The following is a 16910-nucleotide window of genomic DNA, read 5'->3' as shown; positions in this document are numbered from 1 at the left end:
CCCGTTTCTACATTTCCTGCACTAACTAATGGCTGTTCCTCAGTATCCATATTGCTCGGACGTTGACTACGCAATTTAACCATATTCATAAATTACCTACTCGAACACAAGACCTGACAGTTTTTTCACTTGTACACAAAATATGTTAGTTTATCTACAATGCACTGCACACTAAAAATTACTATCTACAATCAACTTTGTCCTGTCATAAACACTAACATCAAACTACACACCACTAGCGATATGAGATCACTTCACTGGAGTTAAGCTTCTACAAACAGGACAACTACACTGTAGTCTTACCTTTTATTTATCTGATCTCGGGGTTCGGCTGCCCCCGGATTATGTAGTCGTTACAGTTTCTCAGTACTATCAGGATCGTTTCCTCTAACTTGCTTGCAGTGGTGCGGTTTTTCATGAAAAATTTTTGTACATTCATTAATACATAACATTAATCATGATACACATACATACATTTATCACTAAATACATACATATATATAACAATAGACACTGAAAGAAATTACATAAACATTTATTTTTGTTTTCGTGGCCACTGCAAATTCGGGCCCCGCGTTTTTGGGCGACAATTTCGCGTATGGTCGTAAATTGTAAATACTCTTTTCTATTTATTTTGGTTTTGTTTTTGTTTTATTCTGTTCGCGTAATAACGCATATACGAAAAGAGCCGCGAAATACCTTTTAGTAGTGCTGTGCCAAGAATTTCTTTATAATCATTAATTTTCAACAAAACCAGAATATATTGGGTTCTTATTGTTCTGTATCTGGCTTTCTATTAAAGGAACATTTTTGGCTACTGTAACTCGCTATAAAAAACAACATATCTTCCCTACTTTATAGTTATTGAAAATGTAAATTACTGATGTTACAGTTCGCAAAGATTGTTCAACATTTTGCAGTGGATTTTTGTTAAGCGTAAAACACCAATAATTACCACGACTAGCACAAGAACATGAGACTATTGTTGGAGAAAAATATGTTTTCACTATAAGGTTTGCCAGACCAGAACTAAGCACAACAAAATTCCTATTATGTTACGAAGGTAAATTATCTCTTTTGTACTGTTAGCAATATATTATCAGCAGCCCGCGTCAACCTGCAAAACACATCATAAAATCTGCTGCTCTGCTCTGCAAGTCCGGAAGCTGAAAAAGATGATTTTATTTCACTGTTACCTTCCCGCTTCTTTGCGGTATGATCAATTCCTTTTAATGCAGTTTGAATGCGCCGCGGCAGCGGCTTGTTCGTTCGTAGCGCAGCTCTGCACCACGGATAATATGTAAATAACTGAAAAATGTCTCAACAGGATGGGATAATAGGCAAGCAAGCTATAACAATTAATAATGCAAGTTTTCATTTAAATAACTCTATTTAAACATTCAAATATGTTAACTTATCTACAATGCACACCTTTTTCAAACATGAGTACGTAATGGCGTACATCGATTAACCATGACAAAAGAAGACTACGGTAGCATGTACAACTGCGACACAGGCTATCTTACTCCCGTAACTTCAAGAAGAAGACAGAGAAATTAATGCTCATTCTGTATTATTTATACTATTGACATTTTTCATCTTTGTATGATATTTATCGTCTGTGCGGTTTCCGTACTCGCCGACACAGATATTATCTAAAATAAATAATAATAAAAAAAATACATAATTCCATACAATAACAGAATACGATGCACAATATTTTCTCTTTACTGCAAAATATGTCTTTTGCTAAGGGACGTTACACTACGTACATTCTCAGACAGTCCATCACACACTGACTGCTGTCTCTGACTTACTCTGACCAACACCTCTGGTCTCAAACACAGTCTTACAAAGAATGTGAATACATCGATACCGCAGAGGTTGGGTACATTTATCAAATTCACACTGACTCTGACTTACTGTGACCAACATCTCTGGTCTCAAAGACGGTCTTACAAACAATATGATTATATCGATACTGCAGAGGTTATCAAACTCGCAACGTCATTCACCTTTATGGTCAAATATTTCTGAAAATCGTCATGGCAAATAGGACAGACCCCTTTCAACTTGTCTTGAGGACCATAAAGTGCAAGGTAGGCGAGCTAGAGGCGAAGGGTAGGTAATATCTGCTTTCCTTTTCAACATATCTCTTACTCTTAGACATAAGATGATTTAAACCAAATGTGATAGGCTTCTATATCGCTAAAATATATACTTTTATAACGTTCTACTACTAGGGAATTTGTTTTTCACAAACATTGAATTAAATGAGAAATATTTCAGAACGTATTATGTTTCTCGATCAAAAACTGAGGCAGTTATGTGCGCCGGATGATTTTCTTGGGACACAGTGACATTTATGTGAAATATATATGAAGATAGTTACTGTTGTCGAAAGAACAGATACCATTGTTGACCGTGCAGCTTCTCTGGAATAAATGATAATTAATTGGAAACCTCAGCTGCCTACAGGTGTTGTTGATATACCTCGACGGGGACAACTGAAAATGTGTGCCCCGACCGGGGCTCGAACCCGGGGTCTCCTGCCTACATGGCAGACACTCTATCCATCTTTTTTTTTTCATTTTGTTCGGTATTGTTCGTTGCGTTTGGTCTGGGCGGACGTCACGAGACATCCGTTCAAGTTTATCGTTGATTCGTTTACTCAGTTTTTTTGTTACAGAGGGCGAGCAGCCCTCTGACCGAACACGCTGACCAACCTTGCTGACATCCATCTGAGCCACCGAGAACACAGATGAATAGCGCGACTGGAGGGACTTATCCCTTGTACGCTTCCCGTGAGACCCACATTCCCAACAGTCCACAATCTACATACGTAATGTACCTAATAGATATTTGTCCATCCAGTCATTACTCGCGTACACTGAGGTGACGATTAACATAAGAGTTCGGGCAACCTGTGCACATTCGCACAAAGGAAGGTCAATGGGTGGGTAGCCTTTAACTAGACTGGGTGTTACAAAAAGGTACGGCCAAACTTTCAGGAAACATTCCTCACACACAAAGAAAGACAATATGTTATGTGGACATGTGTCCGGAAACGCTTACTTTCCATGTTAGAGCTCATTTTATTACTTCTCTTCAAATCACATTAATCATGGAATGGAAACCCACAGCAACAGAACGTACCAGCGTGACTTCAAACACTTTGTTACAGGAAATGTTCAAAATGTCCTCCGTTAGCGAGGATACGTGCACCCACCCTCCGTCGCATGGAATCCCTGATGCGCCGATGCAGTCCTGGAGAATGGCGTATTGTATCACAGCCGTCCACAATACGAGCACGAAGAGTCCTACATTTGGTACCGGGGTTGCGTAGACAAGAGCTTTCAAATGCCCCCATAAATGAAAGTCAAGAGGGTTGAGATCATGAGAGCGTGGAGGCCATGGAATTCGTCCGCCTCTACCAATCCATCGGTCACCGAATCTGTTGTTGAGAAGCGTACGAACACTTCGACTGAAATGTGCGGGAGCTCCATCGTGCATGAACCACATGTTGTGTCTTACTTGCAAAGGCACATGTTCTAGCAGCACAGGTAGAGTATCCCGTATGAAATCATGGTAACGTGCTCCATTGAGCGTTGGTGGACGAAACTAAAATGAGCTCTATCATGGAAATTAAGTGTTTCCGGACACATGTCCACGTAACATCTTTTCTTTATCTGTGTGTGAGGAATGTTTCCTGAAAGTTTGGCCGTACCTTTTTGTAACACCCTGTATAAGGAGAATAAGAGCGGCTCCATCAGACTTCTCTGAAGCACTCCTGTCGATATCCTAGTCCGTGAGGAACACTCACCGTCGAGGACAACATACTGGGTTCCATAATTGCTGCTTTTAGTAAATGAATGTCCATTTCAATTAGTTTCGGAGAGAACTTTGGGAACGAAACTGTCTATGACTGACATTTTCTGTTCAGGTAACACGTCAGTGATCACTGCTCACAGAAGCACATAGCGATGCTCGTCTTCAGTGGGCAAAACGACACAGAAACTAGATAACAGCTGCTTGGAGGCGTGTATTGTGGTTCGACGACTCGCGATTTGGCCTCTTTTCAAAATGCTGCAGGCTGGCGAGACCACCGACCACCGACCACCGACCACCCGACGCCTGTGGACAGAGTGGGTTCGGTACAGAAGTGGTCCTGTTATGTTTTGTGGGTTTTTTATGTACCGCGACTTGGGCGAAATTATTCAGGCTACCATGAGTGTGAACCAGGATGTTTAATTCAGGATTCTCCATGACCGGTTGTTGGCCTTTCACCATCATGATGAGTGTGCTGTGTACACTGCATCTTCCAATTTGACAACAAATGTTCAAATGTGTGTGAAATCTTACGGGACTTAACTGCTAAGGTCATCAGTCCCTAACCTTACACACTACCTAACCTAAAGTATCCTAGGGACAAACACACACACACCCATGCCCGCGGGAGGACTCGAACCTCCGCCGGGAGCAGCCGCACAGTCCATGACTGCAGCCCCCCAGACCGCTCGGCTGATCCCGCGCGGCAATGTGACAACAGCCGTGTTCTCAGGGGTGCACTCATATGTTCCTGGTTTGATGAACACTCATCCCCATTGGCCAGCTAACTCTCCCAGTCTTAATCCTATAGTATCTGACACTGTTTGGAACAGTGGATTATTGGCACAGATCAGTCTCTCTGCAATTTGGTAGCTCTAGCGTATTTACTGATGAATGAGTGTCTTCATATGGCATACAAGAAAAAATCTGTATGCTCTTCTCTTGACCGAATTTCGACCAGTATCAAAGCTATGAGTGGCGTTGCACTGTCTTAGCGTCATGACTCCTGGGATGACTTTTTCTGTGTGTTGCGCTTCCAGAGAGTCTTAAGATTTTCCATATGTATAGGCTGCAACTAAAGCTGTCTAAGGCAGGTATCTTTCAGGAAAGCTTCATAACTGTACACTATTTTATCAAAATTATCCCGACACCTGTAAGTGGATACGAGGGTGAGTCAAATGAAAACCTTAAATACTTTTTTAAACATTATTTATTGTGCAGAAGTGGTACAAAGCTGTGTCACTTTTCAACATAATCTCCCCCACACTCAATGCAAGTCCTCCACCGCTTACAAAGTGCATAAATTGCTTTAGAAAAAAGTTCTTTTGGTAGTCCGCGCAATCACTCATGCACCGCGTGGCGTACCTCTTCATCAGAACGGAACTTCTTTCCTCCCATTGCGTCTTCGAGTGGTCCAAATATATGGAAATCACTTGGAGCAAGGTCTGGTGAGTATGGTGGATGAGGAAGACACTCAAAATGCATGTCTGTGATTGTTGCAACTGTTGTACGGGCAGTGTGGGACCTTGCATTGTCATGTTGCAAAAGGACAGCTGCTGTCAGCAGTCTACGTCGCTTTGATTTGATTGCAGGCCGCAAATGATTTTTTATGACATCTGTGTATGATGCACTGGTGACAGTGGTCCCTCTAGGCATGTAATGCTCCAAAATGACGCCTTTTTCGTCCCAAAAGAGAGTCAGCATAACCTTCCCTGCTGATGGTTCTGTTCGAAACTTCTTTGGTTTTGGTGATGAGGAATGGCGCCATTCCTTGCTAGCTCTCTTCGTTTCCGGTTGGTGGAACTGAACCCAGGTTTCGTCCCCAGTAACGATTCTTGCAAGGAAGCCATCACGTTCTCGTTCAAAGCGCCGAAGAAGTTCTTCACAAGCATCAACACCTCGTTCTCTCATTTCAGGAGTCAGCTGCCGTGGCACCCATCTTGCAGACACTTTGTGAAACTGGAGCACATCATGCACAGTGTGGTGTGCTGACCCATGACTAATCTGTAAACATGCTGCAAAAAATGTTCAAATGTCTGTGAAATCTTATGGGACTTAACCTAAGCTTACACACTACTTAACCTAAATTATCCTAACTCGAACCTCCGCCGGGACCAGCCGCACAGTCCATGACAGCAGCACCTTAGACCGCTCGGCTAATCCAAATATGCTGCAATGTCATTCAGTGTCACTCGGCGGTTTTCCTTCACTATGGCTTCAACTGCTGCAATGTTCTGTGGAGTCACAACTCGTTGTGTCTGATTTGAAGTCACACCATTTGCGAACTTCCTGCTGTGACTAACATGCATCATCGTACTAAACCCTCATTGATCGATGAATATCAATAGGTTTCACACCTTCACTACGCAAAAACCGAATAACAGAACGCTGTTCTTCCCTGGTGCAAGTCGCAAGTGGGGCGGCCATCTTTATACTGATACTGCGACGGTATGTGTGCATCTGCACTGTGCTGCCACCTACAGGCCATTCTGCACGCTGTTTGTAGCACGCTTACCAACTTACAGGACAACGGCGCGAAATTTCGATTTGTTATTACAAATGTAAGGTTTTCATTTGACTCACCCTCGTATTAATATGGGACGTGTACATCTCTCGCCTTTGCGACAGCTTTGCTGGAGACAGTTCCATTGAGCTGTCTGGATGTCTGTGGGGAATGCCAGCCTATTCTTCCTCAAGAGCCGAAACCAGACAAGGTAGTCATCTGGACGCCAGGATCCAGAGGAAAGTCGTCTTTCTAACTCAGCCCGCAGGTGTTCCACTGGGTTGAGGTTGAGACTCCGGGTAAGCCAGCCCATTTCAGGAGTTTTGCTGTCCACAAACCATTCCTTCACAGATGTTGCTTTGTGACAGGGTGCATTGTCAGGCTCATACAATCATCTCCAACTGTTCCTCTATAGTACGCAGTACATCATGCTGTAAGATGCGTTCTTATGCGATCGCATTTAGCGTCATCATAATCATCAGCATCAAGATTTCCTTCCAGCGAGCCGGGTAGAAACTTGGTGAACAATATGTGAGCTGTAATACTGCTCAAATTACGTGCTCGAGAAATCAAAATTGCAATTTAACCACAGCTACTCGAACGAGATAGGAAGCTAGGGATCTTTACCGATGGACGAACTTGTGGTTGGTACATAATTTTAATTTCAACTGTAAGACGTGTATATTTCTATTGTCTATTGTCAAATCATAATTTATGAAACATGTTTATATTTTATCAACAGACCCACTTGTTTTGCTCAGGGGCCTGCCACCGCAGATGCAGATCTCGACGCCGCAGCTGGGCGCCGCGTGCGTCGTGGCGGCCGCCGCCGACCCCGGTCCCAGTCCTGGAGCCGTCTCCAGCTCCTCCAGTTCCAGCGGCGCCCTCACCAGGCACTGCGCGCGTGTCAACGCAGGTAAGGCACAGCGGTGCACCAAGGCACCAGGGAGGGAGAGAGTAGGCAGTGGTGATATCGGCGCCCATTGGCTCAAAACTTAGGGTGCCATGCTTTCACCTCGCTTGTGTTTACTGCGTCTGGACTAGCGTGAGCGGTGATGTTGTAGACCGATTTGAACCCTCCAGGTACTCATTACATGGCATCATTACTTACCGGTAGAGAAGAGTCGTTCTTGGGGCGCTTTTGCAAATCCGATTTTATCTACACTACTGGCCATTAAAATTGCTAAACCAAGAAGAAATTCCGATGAAAAACGGGTATTCATTCGACAAATATATTATACTATAACTGGCATGTCATTACATTCTCACGCATTTTGGGTGCACAGATCCTTAGAAATCAGTACCCAGAACAACCACCTCTGGCCGTAATAACGGCCTTGATACGCCTGGGCATTGAGTCAAACAGAGCTTGGATGGCGTGTACAGGTACAGCTGCCCATGCAGCTTCAACACGATACCACAGTTCATCAAGAGTAATGACTAGCGTATCGTGACGAGCCAGTTGCTCGCCCACCATTGACCAGACGTTTACAATTGGTGATACATCTGGAGAATGTCCTGGCCAGGGCACAAGTTCAACATTTTCTGTATTAGAAAGGCCCGTACAGGACCTACAACGCGCGGTCGTGCATTATCCTGCTGAAATGTAGGGTTTCGCAGGGATCGAATGAAGGGTAGAGCCACGGGTCGACACATCTGAAATGTAACGTCCACTGTTCAAAGTGCCGTCAGTGCGAACAAGAGGTGACCGAGACGTGTAACCAATGGCACCCCATACCATCACGCCGAGTGATACGCCAGTATGGCGATGGCGAATACACGCTTCCAATGTGCGTTCACCGCGATGTCGCCAAACACGGATGCGACCATCGTGATGCTGTTAACAGAACCTGGATTCATCCGATAAAATGACGTTTTGCCATTTGTGCACCCAGGTTCGTCGCTAAGTACACCATCGCAGACGCTCCTGTCTGTGATGCAGCGTCAAGGGTAACCGCAGCCATGGTCTCCGAGCTGATAGTCCACGCTTCTGCAAACGTCGTCGAACTGTTCGTGCAGGTGGTTGTTGTCTTGCAAACGTCCCCATCTGTTGACTCAGGGATCGAGACGTGGCTGCACGATCCGTTACAGCCGTGCGGATAAGATGCCTGTCATCTCGACTGCTAGTGATACGAGGCCGTTGGGATCCAGCATGGCGTTCCGTATTACCCTCCTGAACCCACCGATTCCATATTCTGCTAACAGTCATTGGATCTCGACCAACGCGAGCAGCAATGTCGCGATAGGATAAACTGCAATCGTGATAGGCTACAATCCGACCTTTACCAAAGTCGGAAACGTGATGGTACGCATTTCTCCTCCTTACACGAGGCATCACAACAACGTTTCACCAGGCAACGCCAGTGAACTGCTGTTCGTGTATGAGAAATCGGTTGGAAACTTTCCTCACGTCAGCACGTTGTAGGTGTCGCCACCGGCGCCATCCTTGCGTGAATGCACTGAAAAGCTGATCATTTTCATATCACAGCATCTTCTTCCTGTCGGTTAAATTTCGCGTCTGTAGCACGTCATCTTCGTGGTGTAGCAATGTTAATGGCCAGTAGTGTATTTGATGTAATTTAGTAGTGATAAAAGCAGAATTTATTGCGATGATTTTTGCATTAGATTCTCACATTAATTGTTATAGGCTAAATTTTGATTGATGGGGCTCATTTAATGGGTGCGTCTAATATGGCTTATGTAATTTTTAAGGAGACTAAGAAACAATTCTAACATTTTTTACTGTTAACTGAAGCTGGTATCACCGCTAAATGAAGATAGATGCAGACATGAGTGGGGAAATAACGAACGGTTGAATCTTTCCGTTCGAGCTCTGATTTCTCTTATTTTATTACAATGGTCATTCATTCCTATGTAATGGGTGGTAACAAAATATTATGACATTAGAAGCCGAAAATTGGTGATGGGAATTTCACGAAACGATCTCATCGCTTGGAAAAACGCCTTTGTTTCAATTGTTGCCAACCCAACTTGTGTATCATAGCAGTGATACTCTTTCCCTTCTTAGCTATAATATGAAATGAGCTGACCTCATTTGAACTTTTTAGATGTCCTCCGTCAATCCTGTCTGCAAAAGATCCCACATCGCACAGCAGTGCTCTCGAAGAGGACCGACAAGCACAGTCTAGTCCGTCCCTTCACTAGATTTATACTAAGTGTTATCAGCGTGGTTGCTCCAGTTTAGATTGTTCAAAACTGTTAATCCTAGTAGACCGAAGAGCCAAAGAAACTGGTACACCTGCCTAATATCGTGTAGGGCCCCCGCGAATTCACAGAAGTGCCGCAACATGACGTGGGGTGGACTCGACCAATGTCTGAAGTAGTGCTGGAGGGAAATGAAACCATGAATCCTGCAGGGTTGTCCATAAATCCGTAAGAGTTCGAGGGGGTCGAGATCATTTCTGAACAACACGTTGGAAGGTATCCCAGATATGCTCAGTAATGTCTGGGGAGTTTTTGCCCAGTGGAAGTGTTTAAACTCAGAAGAGTGATCCTGGAGCCACTCTGTAGCAAGAGTCACATTGTCTTGCTGGAATTGCCCAAGTCCGCCGGAGTGCACAATGGACATGAGTGGATGGAGGTGATAAGACACGATGCTTACGTATGTGTGACCTATCAGGGTCGCATGTAGACGTATCAGGGGTCCCATATCACTCCAACTGCACTCACCCGGCCGGCCGGTGTGGCCGTGCGGTTCTAGGCGCTTCAGTCCGGAACCGCGTGACCGCTACGGTCGTAGGTTCAATTCCTGCCTCGGGCATGGATGTGTGTGATGTCCTTAGGTTAGTTAGGTTTAAGAAGTTCTGAGTTCTAGGGGACTGGTGACCTCAGATGTTAAGTCCTATAGTGCTCAGAGCCATTTGAACCATTTGCAGTCACCCGCACCATTACAGAGCCTTCACCAGCCTGAACAGTCCGCTGCTGACATGCACGGTCGATGGGTTCATGAGTTTGTCTCCATACCCGTACACGTAGATCCACTCGATACAATTTGAAACGAGACTCGTCCGAACAGTCAACATGTTTCCAGTCATCAACAATCCAATGTAGGTGTTGACGGGCCCAGGCGAGGCGTAAAGCTTTGTGTCGTGCAGTCATCAAGGGTACACGAATGGGCCTTCGGATCCGAAAGCCCATATCGATGACGTTTCGTTGAAAGTTTCGCCCGCTGACACTTGTTGATGGCCCAGCATTGAAATCTGCAGCAATTTTGCTGAAGGGTTGCACTTCTGTCAGTTTGAACGACTCTCTTCAGTCATCGTTGGTCCCGTTCTTGCAGGATCTTTTTCCGGCCGCCGTGATGTCGGAGATTTGATGTTTTACCGGATTCCTGATATTCACGGTACATTCGTGAAATAGTCGTACAGGAAAATCCCCACTTCATCGCTACCTCGGGGATGCTGTGTCCCATCGCTCGTCTGCAGACTATAATATCACGTTCATACTGACTTAAATTTTGATAACCTGCCACTGTAGCAAAAGTAACAGATTTAACAACTGCGCCAGACCCTTGTTGTGTTCTATGGGCGTTTCCGACCGCAGCGCCATATTCTGCCTGTTTCTCCGTATTTGAACACTGCATGGGGGCTTAATTAAAATAAAATGCAAATAATTTTTTTTTATTTAGTAGCTGTCTGTTCGATTACGAAGTCTCGTAAACGGTTGGCCCTGACTAGTATTATTACGCTATCTGACTGCATAGAACAATAACAAAGAATGGAATGAAAATTTTCATTAACACAATTAATTAATTAAGTCCCCAGCAACTATAGAACCTACGAAACCAAAGCACAAGTATAACTGTTCTGTGTGTGGAAGTATGACTCAACGTACGCATCTGGCACGGTTCTTCTTCAACAACACAAGAAATTTTAAATATCATTTATACTGAATTAATTAAAGGAAATAGAAATACCATAATTACTCAAGAAAACCAGAATTACACTCTAATACAAGAACACAAGCCAGATGCTTTGTTGACTGAACCTGTAATGACGCATTATTCAGGACATTGAAATAATGAGAAAGAAAAGAAAAGTAGTTTGTTACCTTAATTTATATTGATGAAAAGCACTCTAGACATTACAATCTCTCCACACCGACTCGCTACTATCACATCTCAACAAGAACTTTTCAGTATCACATCTCAGCAAGCACTGCCTACTAGCTCATCTCAACAAACACTCCTCACTACGACATCTCAGCACTGACTACCACGAGTTCTCCCAAGGCACTGCCCACTACGAGTTCTCAATAATCACTGCCAGTGGAGGCGGCGGAACAATACTCTCTAGCGCGATCTCTGGCGCTGTGGCTCAGTGTAGCCACCTTTCATAACACGCATGCCTATATGAGTTTCTTTAGCACTTCAGTGTATTTAGTTACATTAACACCCTTAAGATTTGCGTGATTTATCATCGAACCGATTTTTAACTGAATCCTTTTAGTAGCGATGCTCATACGGATCGTCCCCTAAGCTCCTCGGACTATGGAACCTCATCACCATTACAAAAATGCATCACTTTTGGTAAGGTTTGTTGCTGTAGAGTGTTAGTATATGTGACGTCGGACTACAATACGTTTAATGTCTCAGAAACATGCCTTGGACCACAGTCTAACTCACATAAAACAGAAATTATCAAAGACGCACTAGCTGTGAAATCCTGCACTGTGGAATCCCATTGCTGCAGTAACATCACAGACCATTTTTTTAAACGCAAATACGAGGGCAGTTCAATAAGTAATGCAACATATTTTTTTTCTGAAACAGGGGTTGTTTTATTCAGCATTGAAATACACCAGGTTATTCCCCAATCTTTTAGCTACACAACACTATTTTTCAACGTAATCTCCATTCAATGCTACGGCCTTACGCCACCTTGAAATGAGGGCCTGTATGCCTGCACGGTACCATTCCACTGGTCAATGTCGGAGCCAACGTCGTACTGCATCAATAACTTCTTCATCATCCGCGTAGTGCCTCCCACGGATTGCGTCCTTCATTGGGCCAAACATATGGAAATCCGGCGGTGCGAGATCGGGGCTGTAGGGTGCATGAGGAAGAACAGTCCACTGAAGTTTTGTGAGCTCCTCTCGGGTGCGAAGACTTGTGTGAGGTCTTGCGTTGTCATGAAGAAGGAGAAGTTCGTTCTGATTTTTCTGCCTACGAACACGCTGAAGTCGTTTCTTCAATTTCTGAAGAGTAGCACAATACACTTCAGAGTTGATCGTTTGACCATGGGGAAGGACATCGAAGAGAATAATCCCTTCAGCGTCCCAGAAGACTGTAACCATGACTTTACCGGCTGAGGGTATGGCTTTAAACTTTTTCTTGGTAGGGGAGTGGGTGTGGCGCCACTCCATTGATTGCTATTTTGTTTCAGGTTCGAAGTGATGAACCCATGTTTCATCGCCTGTAACAATCTTTGACGAGAAATTGTCACCCTCAGCCACATGACGAGCAAGCAATTCCGCACAGATGGTTCTCCTTTGCTCTTTATGGTGTTCGGTTAGACAACGAGGGACCCAGCGGGAACAAACCTTTGAATATCCCAACTGGTGAACAATTGTGACAGCACTACCAACAGAGATGTCAAGTTGAGCACTGAGTTGTTTGATGGTGATCCGTCGATCATCTCGAACGAGTGTGTTCGCACGCTCCGCCATTGCAGGAGTCACAGCTGTGCACGGCCGGCCCGCACGCGGGAGATCAGACAGTCTTGCTTGACCTTGCGGCGATGACGACACACGCTTTGCCCAACGACTCACCGTGCTTTTGTCCACTGCCAGATCACCGTAGACATTCTGCAAGCGCCTATGAATATCTGAGATGCCCTGGTTTTCCGCCAAAAGAAACTCGATCACTGCTCGTTGTTTGCAACGCACATCCGTTACAGACGCCATTTTAACAGCTCCGTACAGGGCTGCCACCTGTCGGAAGTCAATGAAACTATACGAGTCGAAGCGGGAATGTTTGAAAATATTTCACAAGAAATTTCCGGTTTTTTCAACCAAAATTGGCCGAGAAAAAAAATGTGTTGCATTACATATTGAACTGCCCTCGTATCTTCATAAGATTTCGTAGGAAGGACATCCGTAACTGAGCTTCATAGCAGAATCAGATTAACAACCGCTTCAGCTGTAAACGGTTTTTGTTCATTCAAAAACACGATCGGTTTTGGGCAATTAGAAGCCCGGGTTCAGATGTATAAGACTGCAAAACGGAAAATGATGAGACTGCATAAGACTTAAGACTTGTTGTTTTAACAATAGTGGGCATTCACTGTACAAATTTGAATGAGGTAGATACGGTCGGATCACTTAGAATGATAACACGAGTGTCACACCAGATAGTCACAAAATAACCTAACGAAAGCCTGAACAGTAAATGGAATAACAAGGGTGAGAACTATCAAGAGAAAGTCACCGAACAACGTACGATAGCTCACACTTTGGGGCGCTTGGCCGCCGCAAACTATGAAGTCTAGACTGCGGGTCGGTAACGGCGACATGTGAAGCTGAGATTTGGAATGACGTGGTGGTGGAAGGCAGACAGGCACGAAAACTAGCGACCGTCCAGTGGCTAATAGAGCAAGAGGAGACTGACTAGGCCGAACGTTAACAAATGGTGAATGCATAATAACTTGATAAAATATGGTTAAATGAACATCGTCACAATATAAAATAAGCTGAAAATTACGTACTTGAGAAAAAATGGTGAGAGTGGCCAACTATGTGTTAAAGCTGATTTAAAAGACAAAGTTTAAATATTTTTTCAAAATATGAAAACCCCACAAACGAACCAGCAGTGGCACGTTTGATAAAAATAAACATAACAACATTAGGTAACCACAAAGGGAAAATACTTCATTCAGGTGACAAATTAAAGATCTAAAAAGAAAAATATAATTACTTTGAGAGAAAAGTCTTACGGAAATAACAGATGGTTGGGAACTCTCACCGTCTACGCCTAAGAACATAATTTTTACCTTATTTTATATTCTAACGATTTACATTGAACCATTTTTAGTTTTAGCCGCCTATTTGGTACTATCTTCTTTTGTGGATACTTAATGTCGTTGTGTTCATCTTATTTTTATCCAGCTTGCCACTACTGTCTCGTTTCTCGCTTTTCAATTTTTTAATTTTTTTTAATTTGATCCCTTACACACTGAAGCGCCAAAGAAACTGGTATAGGCATGCGTATTCAAATACAGAGCTATGTAAACAGGCAGAATACGGCGCTGCGGTCGGCAACGTCTATAGAAGAAAAGTGTCTGGCGCAGTTGTTAGACCAGTTACTGCTGCTACAATGGCAGGTTATCAAGATTTAAGTGAGTCTGAACGTGGTGTTGTACTCGGCGCACGAGCGATGGGAACAGTATCTTCGAGGTAGCGATGAAGTGGGGACTTTCCTGTACGGCTACTTCACGAGTGTACCGTGAATATCAGGAATCCGGTAAAACATCAAATCTCTGACATCACTGCGGCCTGCAAGAAATGGACCAACGACGACTGCAAAGAATCGTTCAACGTGACAGAAGTGCAATCCCTCGGCAAACTGCCTGCGGATTTCTATGCTGGGTCATCAACAAGTGTCAGCGTATGAATCGTTCAACGAAACATCATCGGTACGGGCTTTCGGTGCCGAAGGCCTACTCGAGTACCCTTGATGACTGCGTGTCACAAAGCTTTACGCCTCGCCTGGGCCCGTCAACACCTACTGTTGATGACTGGGAACATGTTGCCTGGTCGGACGAGTCTCCTTTGATATCGTATCGAGCGGATGGGCGTGTACCAGTATGGAGACAACCTCATGAATCCATGGACCCTACATGTCAGCAGGGGACTTTTCAAGCTGGTGGAGGCTCTCTGTACTGGTGTGAGGCATGTGCAGTTGGAGTGATATGGGACCCCTGATACGTCTAGATTTGACTCTCACAGGTGACGCGTACGTAAGCATCCTGCCTGATCACCTGCATCCAGTCATGTCCACTGTGCATTCCGACGGACTTGGGCAATTCCAGCGACGCCCCACACGTCCAGAATTGCTACACAGTGGCTACAGGACCACTCTTCTGAGTTTAAACACTTCCACTGGCCATGAAACTCCCCTGACGTTATTTAGCACATCTAGGGTACCTTGCAACTCGCTGTTCAGAAAAGATCTCCACCATCTCGAACTCTTACGGGTTTATGGACGGCCCTGTAGGAGTCATGGTGTCAGTTCCCTCCAGCACTACTTCAAACATTAGACGAGTCCATGCCACGTCTGTTGCCGCACTTCTGCGTGCTCGCGGGGGCCTTAAACGATATTGGGCAGGAGTACCATTTCTTTGGCTCTTAAATGAATCATTGTTTACAGATGATTGGGGACTGTCAGTATTTATGCCCAAGTACATAATTTTCGACTTATTTTATATTGTGATGTACATTTACCGCCTTCTATTCACTTACTATGTTTTCGCCACCAGTTAATGTTCGGACAAGTCAGTCACCTCTCAAACTATTCGCCACTAGATGGCTTCATTTCCCTTATAGTGTGATTTTTTTTTTTTTTTTTTTTTTTTTTTTTTTTTTTTTTTTTTTTTGCGGCTGCCTTCTATCACCGCGTCATTCCGTATCTTACCTTCACATGTGGTGGTCACCTGCCCGCAGCCTAATATTCACACTGTGCAGCGGCTACGCCCCTCCCTCGGTGTAAGTCATTTTACGTTATTCCGTGATGTCCTCTCAATAATTCTGTCCATTCTCCTTATTTTGACTGCTCACTTTCCTTCGGTTATCTGGTGCGACACTCAGGTTTCATTCTGACCCGACCGTATCAAACTAATATTCGTAGTTGGACAGTGAATCCCCACTATTATTAAGACAACAAATCTTAGGTCATACAATCTATTATTATAGCTTCTTCATTTTCCGCTTTGCAGTCTTGTACCCAAGACCGGTAGTGTTTTTGAACCAGTATAAACTAGTTACAACTAATACAGTAATTTTTAAAAGGATCTTACTACGAAATTTTACGTTTTCAGGAGCGAAGGAACATTCCGCAGGTGAGTATATGAAACGTAACAGGATGTGTTTTCTAATGTTTAGAGAAGAGAATGAATGCGTACCTTACTATTACTGCAGTTGCTAAGTTTTGCAATCTCTTTGAAAAAAATTAAGCGCAAAATCTTGGAATAAGGTCCTTTTCTTCAGTAAGTAATTCATGCACATGGTCAATTTATTTATTTATTTTTTTACTCATACATTTTCACAGTACTCTTACTCTAACCAAAGTACACACACAGTGGTTTCGTTGACCATAATGCACAGGTCATTTCATCAAATAATCATATCCCTGAGGGATGTAATTAAACGTGGACTGTCCTGCGTTTTGATCCTATTAATAGCCTTTGGTGCGGTGTAAGGCTTTACAAAATTGAAAACAGACACTTCCGGAAATAAAGAATCGCATGTATGCTTCTGTAATTCTCCTATGTATTCAGAAGCCACAACGCCTGACTAACTTGGATAGAGGAACATGGTTCGAACCTGACTTTCAGATATAACAACA

General features: G+C 43.9%; 1 protein-coding gene across 1 annotated transcript in view; it reads left to right on the top strand.

The window, feature by feature from the left end:
• Window positions 1-16910, top strand: part of LOC126209822 (twist-related protein 1) — a 75502-nt gene that overhangs the window by 56802 nt on the left and 1790 nt on the right. Inside the window, exon 3 of the mRNA XM_049938954.1 lies at window positions 7093-7247. Within this exon, the coding sequence (XP_049794911.1) occupies window positions 7093-7247 (155 nt within the window). The remainder of the gene's footprint in view (window positions 1-7092; window positions 7248-16910) is intronic.

The sequence above is a fragment of the Schistocerca nitens genome, chromosome 10, assembly GCF_023898315.1.
Source record: "Schistocerca nitens isolate TAMUIC-IGC-003100 chromosome 10, iqSchNite1.1, whole genome shotgun sequence".
NCBI lineage: Eukaryota > Metazoa > Arthropoda > Insecta > Orthoptera > Acrididae > Schistocerca > Schistocerca nitens.
This window is presented reverse-complemented; position numbering and strand designations above follow the sequence as displayed.